The sequence below is a fragment of the Ailuropoda melanoleuca genome, chromosome 12 (genome assembly GCF_002007445.2).
Source record: "Ailuropoda melanoleuca isolate Jingjing chromosome 12, ASM200744v2, whole genome shotgun sequence".
NCBI lineage: Eukaryota > Metazoa > Chordata > Mammalia > Carnivora > Ursidae > Ailuropoda > Ailuropoda melanoleuca.
The window spans coordinates 25991769-26014235 of record NC_048229.1 but is presented as its reverse complement, the minus strand read 5'-3'; the positions used below and the strand labels follow the sequence as shown (position 1 = coordinate 26014235).

The 22467-nt window shown below is 53.6% G+C and overlaps 1 protein-coding gene across 4 annotated transcripts; it reads left to right on the top strand.

Annotated features, from left to right (window-relative positions):
• The first annotated feature begins 790 nt into the window (after window positions 1-790).
• GALP (galanin like peptide) lies at window positions 791-22400 on the top strand. 4 transcript variants are annotated; one of them, XM_034639551.1, is made up of 7 exons: window positions 1061-1378; window positions 5501-5592; window positions 11598-11720; window positions 12887-12935; window positions 13691-13771; window positions 14393-14467; window positions 22114-22400. In XM_034639551.1, exons 2-7 carry the CDS (start codon window positions 5587-5589, stop codon window positions 22182-22184), a joined length of 405 nt encoding a protein of 134 aa, XP_034495442.1. In that variant the 5' UTR covers window positions 1061-1378; window positions 5501-5586; the 3' UTR covers window positions 22185-22400. The 4 variants fall into 4 exon arrangements, with proteins under 4 accessions (XP_019648259.1, XP_034495442.1, XP_011236284.2 ...); XM_011237982.3 differs by lacking the exon at window positions 22114-22400 and adding an exon at window positions 15402-16237; XM_019792700.2 differs by lacking the exons at window positions 1061-1378; window positions 22114-22400 and adding an exon at window positions 791-1050 and having other exon boundaries at window positions 14393-15169.
• Window positions 22401-22467: the final 67 nt, after the last annotated feature.

The following is a 22467-nucleotide window of genomic DNA, read 5'->3' as shown; positions in this document are numbered from 1 at the left end:
ACTTCTGCCACCGGCTCGAGCTCGGCTTTGGCAGGTGAGGCCCCACCCCTTCTGACGAGCTCCCCTGGACTCTGATTTCCCTGGGGGAGCCCCTTGACGCACACCGCCGCCATCAGTGTGGACTGTTGATGAGGACATCCTCACTCAGGACTCAAAGTCCTCATGAGCCCCGCTCCGCTGGTGGTTAGGGTTGGCAGAGCCAAGGCACAGCTAAGCAGATGCGGCGGTCGGCCCTCAGGTGCTCGCCCTCTCGGTGCCCACCAGGGGGCGCACCCTTCTGGCCAGCTTCCGTGTGTCTCCCTCCAAGACTGGGGGGGGGGCAGCCCCCCAACAGGAAGGCGATGCTGGAAGGCTGAAACGGAGACCCTCCACAAGGGCAAGAGGAAGCTTTGTGCCAGCTGGTGGGGGTGCAGAGTGCTGCAGACAGGACCCCCCCAGCAGTCCGCCCTGCCCCCGGACTCACCAGGGCCATAGATGGCCATCTCCGTGTTGCTAGGGTGGCAGCTAGTGGGAGCGACCTAAATGTCCACCCCCAGGAGAGTGGGGAAGAGGGGGTGCACCCACATTCTCGGGAAAAGCCCCAAACTCGGAAATAGGAACATTCAGTGGTGCCTCCTTATGAAATCATGCAGAGCATTAAAAAAAAAAAAAAAAGACCTGTCTGAGGGTCATCTTGTAAATGACGCTGTTTGACTAACAGTTGTTTGGAGGCCGTCATTGACCACTCCTGCCAAGTTCAAGGTTAACTTGCACAGAGCTGGTTCGTGTGACTTTTTGTTCACACTGATAGACCAGATACCCCCAGGTGTTAGGGTTCACTGCCCTGCGGGTCATTAACCAGTGTGGACGCAGTGGCCTTGCTCTCCCATGCCCTCCCACCAACCAGACGGTCCCGGTCTTGCTTTCCTCTTCCCGGCAAGGTCTGGCGTTCTGTTGGTCGGCCATGAATGAGCTAAACACAACAGGGCTTGGCACAGACCAGCGGTGACGGGGAGCCGAGGAAGGAGGGTGTGACGGTCGCAGGCTCCACATGTGAAGAGAAGCAAGCAGGTAAAACCAACAGTGTGCCCTGCCTGTTGCCACTGTGATGAGGCCAGGTGACCTTGGAGCCCTCCTGTGACAAGCCACCTCCTCTGCAGTCCTTCTGTCTCCATCCACCAGCACCGCACACCAGGGAGCCTGGATTGTGCTTCTGGACGCTGGGCCTCGACTTCCCTGCTTCCTTCTTTAGTGACGAGGGGCGAGACCGTGGCCTGTCATGGCCCCTGTGGGAACTTGCAGGTGGCCAGAGGCTCTGGTCAGCCACGTGGGGTTTCCCTCCTGCTTCATTCAGCTCCTTGGGATCCTGGCACAGCAGCTCTGTCAGGACCCGGTGGGGGTGAGTTGGTTTCTCCTGGGGCTCCCCCTGGCTGCTGCCTCCTCACCCCTCCCTTGTCCCCAGCTAAGGGGAGTCAGCACGTCAGGTGCGAACCCCAACTCTGCTCCTTACTTGCTTGTGAGGAGGTGAACCACAGGAGCTCCCTGGTTCCCTGAATCCGTTCCGATTTCACTTCCAAAGTATTCCCTGAGGCTGCTTCCTTCATTACTGCCTGCTTAAAACCTTCACGGCTCCCGGTGACAGCATGAGAACGTGAGGAAGAGAGGAGGAAAGACATGGGAGTGAGTTACCAGTAAGCAAAGTCAGCCTAAGACAAGGCGCCTATTCTCAGAGCAGCCTGGGCTTTTTCCCACAGCGGCAGGGTTTCGGGAGTGAGCAAGCAGAGCAGAGATGCGCAAGACCTCGTGGGGCATAGCCTGAAGTCAGCACCGCTTACTTCTGCCCTGTTGTCTTAGCAAGCAAGCTGCGAGGCCAGCCTGTACCCAAGGGGGAGGAGAAAGTCCCCAAGTCCTGATGAGGAAGTCAGAGAGTCACCTTGCAAACGGTTTGTGGGAAGGGGTGGGGACTCCAGGGCAACCCCTCTGGTAAGAACTCTCCATTGTTCAGAAATCTTCAACGAGCACCTGCTGTGGCCACGTCCCTATCAAGTGGCCCATGGAAACAGCAGTGAGCCAAACGAGTCGCTGTGCAGTTGAGCTGACACTAACGGTCCAGGGCATGTTTGGGTGCAGACAATGGAGGCTGGAGAGTTGGGGAGGTCTGAGTAGGGCCTTGGGGGAGGTCTGGGGAGGACTGGACAGGAGAGGAAACAGCCACATCTAAGGCCCTAGGGCAGAGAGGGCCTGGTGCTGGGAGGAGGCCAGTGCGGCTGGAGCGAGGAGGGAGGGGAAGGTGAGTCATGAACGTCTGGGCAGACCTGAGAGGTTATATTTTCAGCATGCTGGGAAGCCACTGGAAGATTTGGGGCAGGCACTGCATCATCCTGCTTGTATTTTAAATGCAATATTTTGGCTGCTGTGTGGAAAACAGGTGGAGGAGGGGGGAAGAGGATGAAAGCAGGGACTTGGAGGCATTGGTTGAAGTCAATAAGATGCAAGTGAGGGTGAATCCCTTTTGGGAAAAGAGCAAAGTGTCTTCCACGTCCTCACTCGTGACTTTGGATCCAACCACGTCCACTCTTCTCCAGTCTTGCCAACAGGGAGATTAGTAGTACTTTGGGGCAGGGCTGCATGATGGTTAAGCAAATAGGCTCCAGAGTCCCAATGCCTGGGTTTGGATCTGGTTATTTACGATCTGTGCGATCTTGGGAAAGTTGCTTAACCTCTCTGAGCCTCTGTTTGTCATTGTTTCGGTAGTACCTACACCACAGGGTTATCAGGAGGATTCGGTGAAGCAGTCCTGCAATGTTCTTAGCACATCACCTGGGGCCCGTTAGTGCCTGTGATTACTGTAAATGTGATTATGATATTTGATGAAGGCATCTTTCCACAGTGGGTCCCTTCCCAGGCTGCTTTATATGCAGAGTCCCAACACTTAATTGTTCTCATAACAGCTCCGTGAAGATATTTATTTTTTAAAAATAATTTCTAGGGGCGCCTGGGTGGCACAGCGGTTAAGCGTCTGCCTTCGGCTCAGGGCGTGATCCCGGCGTTATGGGATCGAGCCCCACGTCAGGCTCCTCTGCTGTGAGCCTGCTTCTTCCTCTCCCACTCCCCCTGCTTGTGTTCCCTCTCTCACTGGCTGTCTCTATCTCTGTCAAATAAATAAATAAATAATCTTAAAAAAATAATTTCTAAAGAAGAGGAAATCAACAGTCAGCTACCTAGGAAGTGGCAAAGCTGAGATTCAAACCTAGGCATGTCTGGTTCTGAAGCTCTTCTTCCATGTCCCTCTATTGCTCGGAAGAAACACAGAGCAGCCCAGGGAGTGAGAGATGCCAGGACACTGAGGCATCAGAAGTGCTGAATCCCACGGCGGGGAACCAGTTAAAAGCCACTGCATATGCCCCCTTCTCGTCGTGGAGCGCAAGGGAAAGTCTCAGATTCATCTTTCAACCTTGAGTGTCAGAGGGCTTCTAGGGCAGGGGGTTCCAAATGACATATAATGGGGACCAAAGAGTGCAGAAACAGGTGAAGGAGCCAGGGGTACACGATAGGGACGGGTGAGGTCTGTGGTGAGCTGGAAAGAACACTCTGTACCCGACACTGCTCCTCAGCCCCGGCTGGTGGCTGCCCGCTGGACGCTTGGACCCAGTGTTCACAGACCTCCAACACATGGAGAGAAGCCAGAGATCCAGATCCTATGTGAAATTCCTGAACGCTACAATCCGGTGACTCAGCCTGCAATTCTTCAAAAACACTGCAGAGGAGACAAAACAGGGAAAAAACATACAGCAAACAAGCTGGCACACCCAAAGCATGCCCAAGGGTCTGGTCGGGGCTACCCCTTTGCAACATCTGACCCGATTCCTCAGCTTACTAGCGAAGCAATGGGGTGTGACCTCCCACAGCTGCCTGGCGGGGCAGTGAGATGTGAGGATGTCGAACAGAGTCAGGGTGACTGGCTGAGTCCTTCCTTTGGGGGGTGTGGGGGGATGAAGTGGTGGACACAGGAGTGGAAAACCCAGAGGTGTTGGAACAACACTGGTCGTTGTGTTATGGGCAGGAAAGGGAGTGGGGTCTTAATCCTAACCCAAGTTCCCAGCCCCATGGGGCACCTGGGTGGCTCAGTCCGTTGGGCATCCGACTCTTGGTTTCAGCTCAGGTCATGATTTCAGGGTGGTGAGATCAAGCCCCATGTCAGGCTCTGCGCACAGTGGGGAGTTTGCTTCCCCTCTCCCTTGGCCCCTCCCCTGCTCACATGTGTGCTCTCTTGCATGCGCTCTCTCTCTCAAATAAATAAAAATAAAATCTTTAAAAAAACAAAGTTCCCAACCCCAAGTGATAACATACCTATGTCGTTTAGAGGATTAATTGTAATCCTTTGATTTTGGTCAAAGACAATGAAGCCCTGGTTGAGGGACACTGAATATTCAGCACAATGGACAGAGGTGATTGCGCAAGGCTGAGCTCCAGGAAGGAAGGATGCTTACGACCTGACTCCCCCAGACCCATTCTTACTTCCTTTCTCAGATGGGAAGGAGAAAAAAAGCTTTCACGCAAAACTGTTTTTGAGCTGTACAAGGACCTCCATTTCACTGCTTTATTATGTGTATGTGAAGGGATTTCTTTGGTAAGATTGAAAAAAACAAATGTGGGTCTAAATTTTTAGACCCCAGGAGAGTTTTATGAATGCCACATTGCTGGACAACATAGGAGGTGAGCACGGATTTGTAGAGCCTGCCTAGCTCGAAAGGGGTAAAATTTGAAGACGTTCACATGTATATTTAGAAAGAAGTCCCTTTCTCTGTGATAACGTGTAACAATCCCTCCGCATTACACCTCAAACCATCATGGTAACCAGAGTTATTAAGAAGGAGGACACAGCCTCCCATGGCCATGTCAAGGTCCTGCCCCATCTTCTTTATCATCTTTTAGCTCTATTTTATTTACCCTATTTTTCAGTCTACTGTGTTGCAGGCGTTGAAGGAGGGAAGCCATCCGTGAAATATCTGGTGGGAGCGGTCCAGGCAGAGCCAGCAGCAGCTCTCGCTCTCTGTCCGTTCCTGTCAGTATGCTAGCCCTTTCCAATTCCACTAATAGTATCCATGCCCCTACAAGGGAAGCAGAAGCCAGATAGAGCCCACCCCACTAACATGAGGGAGCCCATCCTCTCCCACACAACCACCCCTGTACCGTTTTCCACACACCCTCTGATTCAGTATCAAGGAAGGCTGACACATCTTCTGCACTCCTAAAATTTTCACAACTTGGTATCTACTCACATGCTTTTCCACCTTTCCCCGTCCCTGCCTTTGTCGGTCGTCTCTGGCGACGCTGGCCCGTGAGTCCACCACACCACCCGAGTCTGTGCCTGTGTGCGTGTCAGCAGTGCCCTCGACACCAGGACAGTCACTGGCCCCACTCCGTTCTGGCTCTCCTCAGCTTCACACAGAAACATTCTTAGGGGAGTCCATTCCGAAATTCCTCTTTCTCACCACAGATTCCTATCCTGTCGTTTCAGCATCTTGGTCCTTCTGATATCACAAGTCCAGCCTCACCAGCTCTAGCCCTTGAAAATCTGAGCATTCAGCGAATCCCGGGTCAGTAATGCAGGTAGGTGTTTCTCCTGCAACCCCAGTGAGCCACCCAATGCTCTTGGTTCCCCCCCCCCCCCCCCCCCCCCCGCCCACCAACAGTCGTAGCTCTTGGAGGAAATGGCTACCCTCCGTGGTGCTGCTGGAACCACAGGCCGGTGCACTCTTGCTGACAGACGACTTGGAAATACACCTCCAGAACCTCAAACCGTGTACAACCTTTGACTGTGTCCCCTTCTTCTAGGTTTGGGGCTAAAGAATTCATCAGACATGGGGCGCCTGGGGGGTTCAGTCAGTTGAGTGTCCGACACCTGATTTTGGCTCAGGTCATGCTCTCAGGGTCGTGGGATTGAGCCCCACATCAGGTTCCGTGCTCAGCAGAGAGTCTGCTTGGGGTCCTCACTCTCCCTCTGCCTCCTTCTGCTCATGCTCTCTCTCTCTCTCTCTCAAAAATTTAGGAAAGAAGACTTAATCAGACACCTGTAGAAATATTTATGTACGGCAATGCTCATTTCCTGCTTCGCACGATTGAATGCATGCCTAATGCAGTGCTTAGGGGTGCCAGACAACGAGCCAGCCAGTCTGTGGCCAAAGCTTGTTCCTGTGCCCTGGGCGATGCGTGATCCTGGGCATGTTACCTCAGCTCTCAGAACCTACGTTTCCCCTCTACAACGAGGTCATAGAGTACCGGTTTTGTAGGGCTGTTTCTCAGATTAAATGAGATGATCCATATACAGATACCAGTGCAGTCCCTGGCGTACGGGGAAGGTCTGATACAGAAGCTCTCATTTTGATTGTCCGCTTAGCATTGCTCTGCAAATGTCTTCTCTGTTCCCTGAACTCTGAGGAGGAGCATGAATCTAATCTTAGATCCACATATCCTCTCTGACCCTCTGTGTCTTTTTCTTACTGTCCGTTTTATCCATCCATCCATCCATCCATCCATCCATCCATCCATCCATCCATGCATCCATGCAGGTGTCTAACTGCATAGCTCCCTAGCCATATGTCCCATTTCCGAGTACTCCCTAAGTAGCAGGCACTGCGTCACTACTTTAAATAAGAAGTCACTCAATCTTCACAGAGCCGTGAGGTGGTTGTGAGCTCTGTATTGTTCCTCAGCTAGGTAACTTTCAGTGATCTTCCATTTATGTCTCTATCAATTATCTCTGTCATCTATCTATCATCTAGCCATCCTTCTGTCTATTATATGTCAGTTGTCTCTATCTGTCATCTCTAATTCTCTATTTTTTCCCAACTCTGTCTCTCCGTTTACAACCTTCACCCTTTGGACACTTAAACATGTTATTAGCTGGGGGTGGGCTGAATCCTCCTCCCTCATTTCTTCGAGTACGTGATGGAAAACAAGTGGGGTGGGCAAACGTGTCCTTTGGATGCTAATGGGTGTTTGCAGCAGAAGCAGAATGAGTGGGGAGCGTGGGGTGGGGAAGGCCTCTCCCCACATTAGCTCTTTTTCAAGTGCCCGCAGCACATAATCACCAGAGTGCGTGCTCTGCCCCCCTTCAGATGGGAGCACGGAGGACGAGCTGCCTTGGGCGCCCTGACCTTCCAAGCCCATCCTGTGACAACTGGGACAGGAGGGCGGAGGTGGGAGGTGTAGTCTCTCAGGACATGTTCAGTGCAAGTTCTAGAAATCGACTCACCTGACCTAACTCAAGACATTTTCTGATTTCCCTTTCGATTTCTTCTCCTCCCTGTTGGCTGTTATTTAATTTCCACGTGTCTGTGATCTCTCCAGTTTATCTAGTTCCACACCCTCACGGTCAGGGAAGACACCCAGTTGTGCGAGACGCTGTGTTCTGCAGATCGAGGTACCGCAGCCTTGCCCACATCGGGATTTGTTCAGGGGACAGATTTCACGTTACGTGTTCTTGCGCACACACGCACACGCACGCACACGCGCACACGCACGCCAATGCAAAGGGACACAGGAGACTCCGGGAGGTGCTGGTACGTCCGTTACCTGGAATGTGGTGATGGCGCTATGGGTGCTTGCCTGAGTCCAAACTCATCGGTACGTGCAGTCCTTTGTACGTCCGTTAACCTCCACAAAGCTGTTCTTTTAAAAATCCAGCTGAGGTTGGCTTAATGACAGCGTAGGAGCAGATAGTTGGAAGTGCAGGAACAGGGTGACTCGGTGGCCCAGGGTTGTCCTGACGCAGTTTCTCTGTCTTCCCATCCTGCTCCCTGCGCTTCAGTGTCAGTCCTGCGTCTCGCTCCCCCTCATGGTGGCAGCAGAGCAGCTCCTGGGGCTTTGGGCTGCTTTTTAAGGAAGACCTAAAGAGGAGCACATATCTGTCCAGAGATACGCTTCCAGAAACTCTCTCAAAGGACTGAAGAAACACGCTTATGTAGTCTCAGAGCATCTCCCCACAAGACACTTGCCAATTACAGATGGACAAGAAGTCCCTTTGCAGTGGAGACATCTGGCCAACACTGCCTTAATCAGGCGGTGAAAGTTCACCCCGCCAGCAGCAGGGGGGGCTGAGGGGCCGAGCTCCCAAGGCGGGATGCACCCAGAAAGACGTAACTGATACGACACCACCCTGATCTCTTCTGTGGCTTCCATGTGCAACGTGCACGACCCACATCTACTCCCGAGAAAGTGTCAGACAAACCCAAACTGAGAAGAAGCATGCTGGTCCTCTCACAGATATGTCAAGGAAAACGTCAAGGTCGTGAAAGATAAAGTAGAGACAATCTTCTAGTGGTAAAGGGCACTGAAGAGGCATCGAGTAGGGGCGTTTCTTTTGTTTTTTTGTTTTGTTTTATTTTGTTGTGCTATAAAAGGCATTGTTGGGAAAATTGGTGAAATTTTAAGAAGGTCTGTAGCTTAGATATTGGGACAGTGACAACACTCCTTTTATTACCTTGATAATCTCACTGTGGTCACATTAGAGGTTGCCCTCATTTTTAGGAAGACGCATGGAGGAATTTAGCGGTGAGGGGGCATAAAGTTTGTGACTTATTCTCAAACAGTTCAGAATAAGTATATATGTGTCTGTGGGGAGGAGAGAGGTGGAGGTAGGATCAGGACGTCAAATGTAGACAGTATTATAAACATTTGGAGAATCTGAGTATCGGGGAATTATTTGGACAGTTTTCCTGGAAGTCTAATATTATTGCAACGTAAAAAGTTAAAAAAGGAAGAACTTTTTTTTCTCCCCAGAAGCTCCAGCAAATACCTTTTCTGCTCTGACTGGCTAGAACAATTGGATCATTGGATTGTGGACAGGGACGCGGTACATTCGGGCTCCCAGTTCCTATCTTTGGAAGGTAGGAGGAGGGAAGGAGGAAGGATAAGCCACGACTTCAGTCTCCTGCCGTCCCCTGCGGCATGGGAATGGGTGAGCATCCCCCACAGCATTGGGACCCGTACAAGAACTGTGGCTATTTAGCCAAAACCCGACCGACTCCTCAACAATAGACCCAAATAAACATCAAATGGGAAACTGCAGCATCCACCAAGGGAAGGGGCCTTCGTGTCCGCATTTCCGAACTACGAAGAGGGTTACAGGCTCGAGACAGACAGCGGGCTCCGTCACGGAAACGCGAAGAAAGTGCCACTTCTCGCACAGCTTAGTGTTTTGGAGGGTTTTTTGCATGAGATTAGGCTGCCTTCATTTATTTTTCCAGAACGGGTTAAGTGAGGAAGCGAGGACTGGTGATTCTGTCCTCTGACTCTCCATCGGTCTCCAGGTAACCACCTCTGGGCTTCCAGCCGTGTCTGTCCTTCCCTCCGTCCCCTGTGAGCACCACCCCTCCTCCTCCACGCTCTTTCCCAGCAAAGCCATTTACATCTTCCTGTGACTTTCCCCCCCTTCTCCTCTAGGGGAGAAATGATGGATGCCCGGAAACAAAGATGGGAGCAAACCGGGGTCTTCATGGTCCTGTTTCTTGCTCTCCCTCGGCCCCTGTCACAGGGCCGTCATTTTATAACTGAGATGAGACAGCTCCCTTCCGCGGGGGTGGAAGGAAGGTACGGATGAGCCATGGGCTCTGCCGGAGGAGACAGGAGACGCCGTGTCTGGCGAGGACCAGGACTTGCTGGAAGCCAAGGGCAGGTGTACAAGCCCCTCGTCGATTCTGGGGTTCCTTCCTCTGGAAAACCGCGTATCTCTGGGGCCAAGAAGGAGAGAAACAAAGACACAGATACATTAAAAACAAACAGAGTGGGAGAGCACACGCGCGCGCACACACACACACACACACACACACAGCGCTTTTGTTCATCCCACAAATCCTGACTGAGCTCCAGGCACTGTTTCAGCACTGCTCCCAGCCTCGGTGCCACGGATGCCTGGGGCTGGATTGTTCTCTGCAGCGGGCCGCCCCCTCCCCTGGAGGCCGGAAGCACCCCCAAGTCACGACGCCCCAAAGTGTCTCTGGGCATGGCCAAATGTCCCCGAGGAACAAAACCATGCTGGCGGAGTGCCTCTGGGCTCCAGGCCTCATGAGCAGCAAGACGCGTTGCCGCTCGTCGCCGAGCCTGTTTCCCAGCGAGAGGGAGACGCTCGACGAGCAAGGACACCTGAACAGGTGCATCGTGCAGGACAGAAGCAAGGACGCGGCGGGGGCCCTGAAGACACGCAGACACTAAAGGGAACCCAGGCCGCAGGGCTAGAGAGGAAAGGGCTGTGGATCGAAATGGGGTACACGGGCCCAGAACACGCAGACCCAGGCTGGGGGACACTCGAACAAACGCAGAGCCTGAGACACAAGTGACAAAGAAGAGGCACAGAGACGGGAGGGAGGACAGCGTGTGCATCTCAGAGCAGAGGGTCTGCAGGGGGAAACTGAGGTGAAGCAGAGAAACGCTTCCACGAGGGGAGCGTCCTCTTTCTGACCTCGCAGGCCAGCTCATGCAAGCCTCACTCCCCCCTCCTTCCTTGGCACTGTCTCCCGTCTTCCCCCTAATTGCTGATGCCCTCCCTCTCCCCTGCTCTTCCCGCCTCCTTCCTCCTCAGGAGCCATAAAAGCTGGCATCGAGGAGCTGGGCCCCCAGAGAACTGGGGAGAGCTGCCAACTCCGGTGAGGTGAGAGGAGGGGTGGGGGAGGGCAGGCGAGGGTGGGGGCACCCCAAGAAACGGGACGTGCTGATGGGGAAAGCAGGGCAGGCACTGGGCCAGAAAGACGGCCAGGGGTCAGTGCCTCTGCGAGTCTTGGACCTTGCTCACGGGGGTGCCTGGGGTCTTGGGGGCCCATGTTTCACCGGTCTGGTGTCCTGTCGCGTACCTACTTCCTTCGGGGCCGTCCCTCAACCAACGCTCTCGTTTTCCTTAAATAAACGTGTTCCGAGGTGGAGCGCCACGAGATCGGCCATAAACTCAGGGGTGTCCCTTTCACTTTTCTGCCACATATTCAAGGCAGGAAGACACGGTACGGTGCCGTGCTCTCACGGTTCGTTAGAAGTCGGACCAAGAAAGACGAACACTGCATGATCTCACCTCTGGGTGGAATCAGGGAACAACAGCCGCTCGGGGGAAGAGATCAGATGGGGGGTGCAGCCGAGGCGGGTTGGCCCGGGCCCGCAGGTGCAAGACCAGACGTGCTGGGGATGCCAGGGACAGCATGGTGACCGTAGTCGACACCGCCGTGTGGTATCTTTGCAAGCTGCCCAGAGAGAATAGATCCTAAAACTCTTCCACACGAAGAGAAAACAGTTTCTGTCGTAACGAGACGAGGGGACGGGTGTTAAGTCATCACGCTGCTCGCCTCGAGCTGACATGGTGTCGGACGTCTATGGCAGCTCAAGAAAACAGGTCAGGAGGACAGAGCTCATGGTAACAAAACAAACAGAAACCTAAAACAAACAATCGTGAGGCCGTGTTTGACGGCGGCGGACACGCCGGCCGCCCTGACGATGGCGGAGCTGTCTCGCGTGCGTGTCGCTGTCCGGGTTCGTGGGAGTAGTGCGTTCAGTGCGTGCCCTTCCCTCCCGTAGCAGCTGTACCTCAGTGACACTAAGAATGTATAAATGCACTTGTCACCCTCTCTTGGCAGCGTCCCGTAGCTCCAGGCGCCCACCCCTCTGGCCCTCAAATGGCTCCGTCTGTCCGTCTGGCCCTGCTTCTTGCCGTCTTGCTCAGCCTGGCGGAGACTCCCACCTCTGTACCTGTCCGCCAGGTGAGACCTCCCTTCGCCCTCCCCACCTGCGGCATCCCCAGTCACTGACCTCCTAGAAGAGCTTTCTCACTCTCTTGGCTGAGCCAGGAGCCACGTGCTGCGGGGCGTCTTGACCCCGGGTGGGGGTCGGGGCGGGCGTGGGGTAGGACACATGACACAAGGGTCAGGACGCAAAAATGTCCCAAGGATTGGCATGGCTCAGAGGTACAAAAAGATGCCTTCAGTGAGCTCCGGGTCATTCTAAGTTGTTCGGTCCCCAAGACTGGGCCCTGCCCCTAGGGTTTGTGCCAAGCCCTGGCTGATGCTGCTGGACCCAGGCCCACATTCGGGGAACCCTTGATTGGGAGCATGGGCTGTGGAGACCCGGCTGAATTTGGAATCCTGGTTCTGTGACTTTTTAGCTGCATGACTCCTGGCAAGTTGTCTAATTAATCTCTCTGTCCCTCCAAGTTCTTTGTAAAATCTTTGTAAAATCGCAGCACCGCGAGGGTTCACTGAGTTCCTCCATGCCGGGTGTATTAGCTGGCACATGACCCGATCCAGAGACCCCGGCTTGGCGCTTCGCCGCCCTGGGTTTGGGTTCCGTTACCAGCCTTGCTGCCAGGGTCCAAGTTTCTCGGAGCTTGCCGGGACCGGAGCCAGAGCTGGGCTGTCCCCCAGGGCCGGGACCCGGAGCGGGACCCGGAGCGGGAGCTGGGCTGTGGGCGCGGAGCTGGTGCCAACGCCAGGGTCGCACGCCCGGAAGGCACCGGCGCCGGGTTTTGTGGTCTGTGTTGCCATCTTGAAACCTTTCATCGTGTTTGAGCAAGGGGCATATCTTCATTTTGCTCTGGGCCCCCTTCAATTATGTAGCCAGTCCTGCTTAGCCGTCTAGCGATGTAGCCTGTGTTTGAACCTGTGTGTGTGTGTGTGTGTGAGAGAGAGAGAGAGAGAGAGAGAGAGAGAGAGAGATTCGTAACGATATGTAGAAGGCTTGTAGACGTGGTTTTTACAGCTCTCTCTTCATTCCGAGCTGCTGCGTTTTAGGGAGGCTTCACTTTCCTCACTGGTGAAATGTGGATTAAGCAAACCCACTTGCCATGCTCATGGCAAAGTGGCCGCTGGCCTGTGGGATGCCTGCCGCCCTTTCTGCCTGCCTAAGCCTTGATCTCTCGGTCTCTGTCCAGGGGCGAGGAGGCTGGACCCTCAACAGCGTGGGCTATCTCCTGGGTCCCGGTGAGTGAGCCCGCGCTGAGCACTCCCCCTGCCTAGTGCCTACGGGCAGTGGGTGTGCGAGCCTGTGAAGACCCTCAGCTCACGGTCCCTGAAGTCCACGGGTTACATTTCCAGATCCTTGTTGAGAGCTAGTCAAGCGGAGTGACGGGCGCGTGGGTCCCAGCTCGCCGCTGGCTTGGTGTGCCTGCCTTAGTTCCCTCATCCTTGACGATGGGTACGATGGTGCCCCCTGCTGCCCACAGGGGCTTAGAACAACTCCTGGTGTGCAGGGGTGCCCCTGACACTCAGCGGTTACTCCCCCCCCCCGCCCTGCTCTCATGCTCCTTCACCCCGGGCTCCCCATTTCCCCACGAGCACCTTCGCCGTGCATGTGTTGCCTACATGGCTGTGTGCGTCAGGGACAATGGAAGCCATATGTCCCTGTGATGCTCCAGGTGGGGACCACTCAGTGGTCCAAGGAAACTCAGGCTCCCGGGACCGCGGGGCAGAGCAGCAAGGACTTGAGGTTTGGGTCCAGACATAGGTGGGCTCGGCTGGGCTTCTAGTGCTGCCGCTTAGCAGTGGGGTCACGGTGTGCGACTGACTCGACTTCTCCAAGCCACAGCCTCCTCGCTTGGCCGGACGGATGCTCGAAGCTCGCCGTCCCACGGATTTGGTGGCAGTGCGCCGTGCAGGGAACGGTGTTACAGGACTGCTGGACTCCCTGTGTTACTGTTGCCATTTCACAGACCACGGGCCCTGTCTCCCCCCCACAGTGCCCCACCTTCCTCAGAGCGCGAACCACAGCAGGAAGGAGAGGACAGCCCTGGAGGTCCTAGACCTGTGGAAGGCCATTGGTGAGTGAGTGTGGGGTTCCTCTCCACACCCTCCCCCGCGGGCCCACTGCTGGCCTTGGAAACTGGCAGATGTGGGCTCCCTCCCTCCCTCTGCCACTTGCTGGTCTGGGGAGCTGGGGGAAGGGCAGTTCCTGGCCATGGCTACGTGACATGTCTGAGATTCCCCCTCCTTCCCAGCCACATCTCAAGGGAAAGAATCACAGGTGTGTGGGGGTTCAGACACCGACCCGGGGGCAGGCACGCCGTGAATGCAGCATGTGACCTGCACCGAACCCCCCCATTGTTGTCGCCTGCCAGGCAATCACGCCTATCTGGGGCCGGTTCCTCACCCTGGGCACCGGTGCCCATCACTCTGCTGTGGGCTGTCCACGTGCGGGACGTTTAGCGCCATCCCTGGCCTCCACCCCCTTGGCCATAGCTCCTCCCAGTTGTGACAATGACAGATGTCCCTGCCCGTTACCAAAGATCTCCAGGGGGCGGGGGGAGGGCAAAATGACCCAGGATGAGAACCACTAAGTACCACAAATGCCAAGGAAATAAGGGAACCACAGCCACGTTGCGTGGTACAAAGCGCCAGACCGAATGGTGCGGAGGCATAATGACTTTCGGCCTTGTTCCCAGGGCTCCCCTATTCCCGCCCTCAGCAGCCCTCCAAGAGGAGCCTGAGGGAGACCTTCGCCAGACCAGAGACTGCAGGTGAGCACGGGAAACGTGGAGGAAACAGGAGACAGGGCCGGGGCTCAACCATGTTCTACTCCCGTTCTGAACTCTGGTTTTCTTAGAACGCCGGTCCCTTTGCACCAGCTGATACCTTATTCTAGAATGTGCTGTTTTTAGATCTTTGCATGGCGAGATCCTTCATGTCCTCCAGAAATCATTTTAGCCAGCCCCTCCTCCTTAGCGTCTCCCCCCGACTATTTATCTGACATAAACCTACTTCTCTGTTCCTCTCTTGTCATCCCGTCTGATTTTGCTAGTGATGTTTGCCCGTATGTGCCTCTCTGCATCCTGTATTACCTGCTTGTTCTCTGTCTTCTCCTAATAAAATCGAAGCTCCACGTGTGTAGGGACCCTCTCTGTCTTGCTCACTGCTTACGCACAAGGGATGATGCATCGTAGGTGCTGGATGTGAAAGGCATGAATTAAACCGTCCAAGGGCAGGCTTCCCTCTCAGCCGTGACCTGAGTCAGCTTCGCCTGCCTTCCTTCCTCCAGCTGGATCTTTACCCCAGTTCCGTCTCCTTCAACCTGAAGCCTGTTTTTGGAAACGAGTGCCATGCTTTCGTTCCAGCTCTGCCAGCCCATCTGGAAGGCACTGGTCGGACATCTACCGGTGTCGGAGCTGACACACCTCCCTAGTTCACTGAGCCCCACGCCAACCTTTGCAGCCCTCTGGCTCTTGAAAACACCCACCACCACCACGTGTTGCGTGGGGTGGAAAAGGGCAATATGTGGGTGGATGCAAAGAAAGGAAGATTAGAGCGAGAAGGAAAGAGGGAGAGAGGTTGGGAGGGCAACTGGCTTGGGACGAACCAAGCCGTCTTCCTCCCCCATTTCATTCCCAGCCTGGACTGGTCTGGGTGGTGGTGGTGAGCTTAGCCATTCAAAATCCACCTCCTTCTCTCCCACAGATCTGGGCAAACTCAGCGAGGAAGCCCCCAAGGAGGGAGATGCCCTGTGGTCCTAGATGTCTCCAAACCTCTGCTCTGTCTCCTCCTAGCCCCTGTCTAGCTCCCTCCGCTGAGACCAAGATCCTGAAATTAAGTCCCCACATCTCATGCAGAAAATTTAGAGTGTTGGGAGAATTTTCTTGAAGTCGCCAGATGGCCTCAGGTTTCCCCTATTTGTCCTTGGAATAAGTGTAAAGCGTTGTTAACACACTCAAGAATTAATTCTGGAGCCGTTTAGGAGATGAGGGGTAATGAGGGAGTGTTTCCGCGGTCCGCATGAAGTAACTGTGTTCTTTGGGAATCATCCCAATCGTAACATGAGCTGTTGACTAATACGGTGTGAACATCCCATTTGCCTCTGACAGTCTGTGACATCTTGACTCAGAAAGATTCTGCCAAGTAGTAGGCTTGCCTTCCCTCCTTCCCCCACCCCAGCCGAGCACCCTCCAGCTGGAAAGGGGGAGAGGTACTTGGAGCAGAGTGGAGGGAATAAAACATTTCTTTTCAAATAATCCATGGTTTCTCATGTTAGCATGGGAATTCGTGGCAGGGGCCAAGTCGAGGCTGAGAGCGTCAGGTGTGTGGTTGGGAGACTAAATCCTGTTGGAGGCAGTGGATCTCGGGTTATCTCATGAGAAGGCCTAATCACATTTCCGGTTTCCGCCAGCTGTTCGTACCTGGATACCTGACCTACTCTCCGTCCATTAGTTCCTTCGTTTTAAAACTTTTACATATTTCAGGGGCGCCTGGGTGGCACAGCGGTTAAGCGTCTGCCTTCGGCTCAGGGCATGATCCTGGTGTTCTGGGATCGAGCCCCATATCAGGCTCCTCCTCTATGAGCCTATTTCTTCCTCTCCCACTCCCCCTGCTTGTGTTCCCTCTCTCTCTGTCTGTCTCTATCTCTGTCGCATAAATAAATAAAATCTTTAAAAACAACAACAACTTTTACATATTTTGAAGCTATGTTTTGTCATCATATAAGTTTATAGGTTTTATAAATTTCTGGAGGAATCTTTTTATCATTACAAGATGCCTCCCTCTATCCCCTTTAATGTCTTTTGCTTTTGGACTGATCTGGGGGTCACATGTCTGGTGCCTTGATGACTGTGGGTAGGAGGCTGGGTTCAGCTGGGGCAGCTGCCCCAGGGCCTGTATGGTAGTCAGTGCTCCGGCCTTAATATCTGGGACATTCATCGAGGCCAAGTTGCTGTAACAAAAAGCCCCCAACATGCCGTAGTGCAAAGATACACATTTATTCTGCGCTCACGGAACGGTCCAGAGGAGGCAGTGTGGGGCTGGCAGGACGGCTCTGCCGCCTTTGGCCGTGAAGCTTCATCTCCGAGTCTGTTCGAGAGGGATGCTTCCCCGCCTCTGTGAGAAAGGAGGCCAGAGGGGCCACACCCGATTCTTCCAAAAAAAGTCTTTGAAAGGCACAGGTGGTGTTTCTTCACACACCTATGCATGCCTATGCTCAGTCACAGGGAGGCTGGGAACCATCGTCCGGAGCTGGGGGTCCCGTCCCACTTAAGACACAAAATACTTCAGGAGATGCACGGCGGTGGGCAGTCAGTCACACAATCGGAGTTGCCATCGTCCTTCGGATTTGCCTCTTTCTCAGCAACACCACGTGGTGGGGACAGCTCGTGCAGTGCTCTGACGTTCCCGGATCTCCGGCCGTATGCGATCTAATATCAGAAATCTCATTTAAAGCCCTTAGCAACTTTAAATAGCAGAATGGGAGGACAGAGGCAGCATCAAGCCTCAGGGACAAAAGAAGACCCAGGCGCTGCCTTTGAGGGTCTCACAAAGGGAGAAACCAGACAAACGAGTTGACAGATGCAGGGTGGGGACAAGCTTTGAGAGCAGGGGCACAGGGACCAGGACAAGGAGCCTCTGACCAGCTTTGGGAGGGCAGAGACCACTTGGGATGCTATAACCCTGGAAGGTGGTAAGAAGCAGTCACGTTCTGGGTGTGTGTCAAGGCAGAGCTGCTTGGACCCCCCAGCAGACTTGCGGTGGGATTTGAGAAAGCAGTCAAGGATGAATCCCCGCTTTCTGGTCTAAGCGAATGGAGGGATGGAGCTGCCCTTGAGGGTTATGGGAAGGATGCACAGGGCAGGTTTTGGAGGAAGAGCAGGAGCTCGACGTGGGACACAATAAGCCTGAGGTGCTTACTGGTTACGCAGCTGGGGTGGGGGATGGGAGTCGGACGTGCGCAGCTGGAGCTCAGAGGGAGGGTGCAGGATGGATATATGGTTTGGAGCCTTGTCGGTACTTAGATGGTGAATAGAGGAGAGAAGGGGTCTAAGCGCAGAGCTCTGGGAATTCGATGGATTGCCAGTCCCCATCATGTTCAGAGACCAGGGAGAGAAAAGGAAGTGGAGTGAGGTTAAAGAGGGCAGGGGCACTGCCGTTATTGGGGGTGACAAACTCACGGGTATGGGTTCATGGAGTGTGGGGCAGAGGGTTGAGAGCGTGTCATGGGGCCAAGAGCACCAGCATGGTGATAGCCAAGAATTACAATCACAATAATGTCAGAGATGGGAGCTCAGCCCTGCAGGGAGGGAGGGTAAATGCCTGAAGGACACTCAGAGGAGGCTGAGGGGGAGGCAAACTCTCCTTGGAGGAGACATTTCAGGAGTTGGGAGGCAACGGGGGTATTGCCATAGGGGATATCCCGAGTCGGGCTAAGTCTGGGGCCTGGGGGCTGAGGCGTGGCTGGGGGTGGGGGGGGCCAACTAGCTTTCTTTTGGAAACGGACAAAAACATAGGAATAGGATATATTGAGATGCGTCCTTGTGGCCCCAAGGCAGATGGTCAGTCTGAGAGCTCAGAGGTGAAGGAGGAAGGGTCGGGGTATTGTCCGGGTGCTGGAATTTTACCCATACCGATGGGGGCTTGGAGCCCCACGGAGGGCTGGTCCTAATGTCGACTACATGGGGCTCATATCGCATGCAATATACTCATACTAGAAGAATCCCCATTGTTCGTCTTCAATCCGAATGTACTTGGATATCCCAAATGTGCCATGGGACATACTTCTGCCAAAAATTGTTTGTGGCTTCTCCGAAATTCACATTCACCTGGGCACCTGGAATTTTCACTTGCTGAGAGTCGAAAGCCAGGACAGCTTCCTTCCCAGAGTGCCATCGGTACCTAACTGTCCAGGATGCTGTTCACTGCCCCAGAGCAGCTGTGGGGTCAGAGTCCCATCCTTAGACATCAGTCCTCACTCCTGCCCTCCGGCTTGGGAAGGAAAGGGCTGAGGGCAGAGAAGACTCGGCTCTGCCCAACCTCTCAGCACAGCTCAGCTGTCTCCCTCCCAGGCTGGACGGCTAGGCCGCCAAGGGCCACTCCCTGGACTGGTCTTGGCATCAGAGGCTATATGCAGAGTGAGGGGGAAGCTGGACCAGAGCCCTGGAGCTGCCCCCACACCTCCCTTGCAGGGAGTGGGGGAGGGGAGCGGGTCCCTTTAGGCTTCCATGTGTCCTTATGATGGATGACTGAGTCCTAGTAAGCAGAGACAGTTGCCTGGGCCCAGAGATCAGGTGAGGGACACACGTGAGTAAGGGGAAGGCCATGGTCCCTCCTTCATGAAGTTTCCCAAACTTGTGTCTTAAAAGTACTTAATTAAGGGGCACTTGGCCAGCTCAGTCAGTGAAGCATGGGATTCTTGATCTCGGGGTTGTGAGTTTGAGCCTCCCATTGGACGTAAAGATTACTTAAAAATAAAATCTTAAAAAAAACTTAATTAAAAAAACCTTTAAATTGTGGCAAATACACATAACATGCAATTTACCATCTTTTTTTTTTAAGACTTATTTATCTATTTTAGAGAGAGAGAGAGAGAGAACGCTAGCAGAGGGAGGGTCAGAGGGAGAGGGAGAAGCAGACCCGAGCTGAGTGCGGAGCCTGACTTGGGGCTTGATCCCAGGACCCTGAGATCAGGACCTGAGCTGAAACCAAGTTTCAGATGCTTAACCAACTGAGCCACCCAGGTGGCCCTGAAATTTACCATCTAAAATGCATGTAAGTGTCCAGTTCAGCGGCATGAAGGACATTCACACTGTGCAACCATCACCACTATCTGTAGAGTGCTTTCCATCTTGCAAAACCGAAACTCCGCCCGCATTAGAGGACCACTCCCAGGACGCCGGCCCAGCGCCCACACCGCAGTCCTGCTTCAGTCTTGAGTCACAGCATCTGTCCTCCTGGGTGTGCATCATCTCACTTAGCACCCCTGTCTTGGGTGTGGTAGGACTTTCTTCCCTTTAAGGCTAAATGCTGTTCCATATCTCCTGGGTGCTTAAGAAAAAATCTGTCGAAGCCCCACCCTAAACTAAGTAAATCAGACCCCATGATCTGAGGGTGGGGCCCAGCCGTGGCGGTCTTTGTTCTGAGTTTGTTCTCGGCTTGTTCTCGGCTTGTTCTCCGTGTTTCTCACCAACGCTGGCTAAGAACCTCAGGTGTGGCGAGTGCTTCCTTCCACTCTGGTTTCCAAGGGGGGTTAAATTGGAGGCCCCGATCTGAGGTTTTCCTTGGTAGGATTATAGCGACGGGAGCGTTAACCGTGGATTAGTCTGTCCCTGAGGGTGTTGGGGCTGGAACAGGTCAGCCTCTGGCTTCCTGGACTTGGCCAGGTTTATCAGCTAGAGCCAATACCCCTGTTCCGGGGTTTCGCAGCCTCGGCACTCCGGACGTTCTGGTTGGGATCTTTCTTTCTGTGGGGCCGTCCTGTGCATGACAGCGTCCTGGTCTCCAGGGACAAGACGGCAGGAGCACCCTCTCCCCAGCTGTGACAGCCAAACACGCCCTAGACATTGTTGAATGTTTGAGTGGGACAAAATTACCCTGAACTGGGAAATTATCCTACCCTAAAGGATACTAACTCATGGGGCCAAATAAGGACACAGCTAATGTAAAAAATCAACAAAGCATAAAAAAGCCGGAGGGACACCTGGGTGGCTCAGTCGGTTAGGCGGCTGACTCTTGATCTCAGCTCGGGTCGTGAGTTCGGTTCCGTGCTGGGTGTGGAGCCTACTTGAAAATAAATAAAATAAAATAAAATAAAATAAAACAAACCAGATTCATGAAGGTTCTCAACTAGGGCAAGTGCACCCCCCAGGGGACAATTGGGCACCATGTGTGGACATTCAGGTTGTCCAGCCGAGGGGGCTCCTGGCGTCAGGTGGGTGGAGCGGGGCTGCCATTCGGCATCCTGGGAGGCACGGCACAAACCCCACAACGGACGATCGTGGGGCCCAAAGCCAGGCTGAGACGGCGCGGCTGAGGCCTCAGAGCCCGGGGGTGTGGTGCTGGTTTGTTCCGCACAGGCCTCTGAAGAACGTTGGAACTAAATGCAAGGGTCAGCCGTGCCTGCACGGGGCAGACAGAGCCTTCCAGACCGCAGAGCAAAACCATGTGGACGACATCCCAGCGCAGAAGCGGGCCAGGCTTGCTCGGGCAGCCGCAAGGCAGCTGGGGAGGGGACTGAGGAAGGGAGAGCGTCTGCAGGCGAGATGCTGAAGGCCGCTGGGTGCTGGGAAAGGGCAAGACTTCTCCACGTGCTCTGCAAACTGTGCTTCAGTTCCGAAGTGGGGAGTGAAATGTGCGGCTGGGGTCTCATTGCACAGCCTGGGGTGGTGGGAAGCACAGCCCTCAAGGGCAGGAGGGCAGAGGGGCACCATTCTGGAAGCGGCTGCAAAGGTCTGGGTTCCAGACAGATTAGAAGAGGCAGTAGTGAGGGATGAGTGGTCAGATTCAGAATCCCACGTGGTGGCCAGTCACCCATGCACTGGACTCAGGATGAAAGGGAAGAGTTTATGTGGCCAGAAAACCAGCATCCCGCTCTCAAGGAGTCTGATGTTTGCAGGGTTTAGAGACTCCCTTCAGCCCCCCGTGGACTGAAGCCAGAATCACCCAAAGCCAGGAGCCTTCCAATTCATCTGAAATGTTACGCAAGAAAGCTCACTTTCTGAGTGGATTTATTATGATTTGACGGACACCGAGAGCTTCCAGAATTGTGACCCAGTCACGCCCAACCCTTGATTAAAATTCACACAGTAGGGGCGCCTGGGTGGCACAGCGGTTAAGCGTCTGCCTTCCGCTCAGGGCGTGATCCCGGCGTTATGGGATCGAGCCCCACGTCAGGCTCCTCTGCTATGAGCCTGCTTCTTCCTCTCCCACTCCCTCTGATTGTGTTCCCTCTCTCGCTGGCTGTCTCTATCTCTGTCGAATAAATAAATAAAATCTTTAAAAAAAAATTCACACAGTAACATGCAGACCCACCATGATAGCTTTTCAGAATTTATGAGATCTAATTCAGGGGGACAAGAAGGTCCACGGAGAAGCCTCGTGTATCTCAAAACCACCGACCCCACCAGGGAGAAAAAGAATGCAGAGAGTGTCTGCGAGCTTTTGTTTGCTTTCCATTGCTTTTATAAAAGGGTAAGTTGGTGAATATCAAATCAGTGATTTCATCTAGTTTGAGCAAAGCTTTAAGGTATTAATCCCCAAATATTGAAAAATAGTAAAAATAAGTTTTAAAAAATCACCAATGTTCCTTATGTATCAATAATGAACTTCACTTTTCAGTACCTTGGATTGGGTAATATGCTAGGGCTTTGCTTGAGCTTGATTATTGTTTTCAAAGATTTTATTTTTTATTTTTAAGTTATTTCTATACCGAGTGTGGGGCTCAAACTCACAACGTCAACATCAGCAGTCGCATACTCCGCCGAATGAGCCACCCCGGGACCCTGAACTAGATCACATCACTGGTTGATACCAGTGATTACATCACTGGTTGGTACCACTCTTCACACATTCTGGACTTGAGGAGTCAGACTTGCCTTCGGCATTTAGGAAAAGCTCGGCCTGCGAACTTGATAGATGTCGGACTTTTCTCTACTTGGAGACAACCTCGGGTTGTCTAAATACTTACTTCTCACGCTTTGCCTTGTCAGCTCATTTTAAATAAAATCTTGACCCAAAGTGCTTAAAACTTGCAGCCCTACGTTCCCTGACT

Coding starts and splice junctions, on each gene's coding strand:
- GALP (XM_019792700.2), top strand. Junction 12,936..13,690: donor GGGCTATCTCCTGGGTCCCG/GTGAGTGAGCCC, acceptor TCCCCCCCACAG/TGCCCCACCTTCCTCAGAGC. Junction 13,772..14,392: donor AGACCTGTGGAAGGCCATTG/GTGAGTGAGTGT, acceptor CCTTGTTCCCAG/GGCTCCCCTATTCCCGCCCT.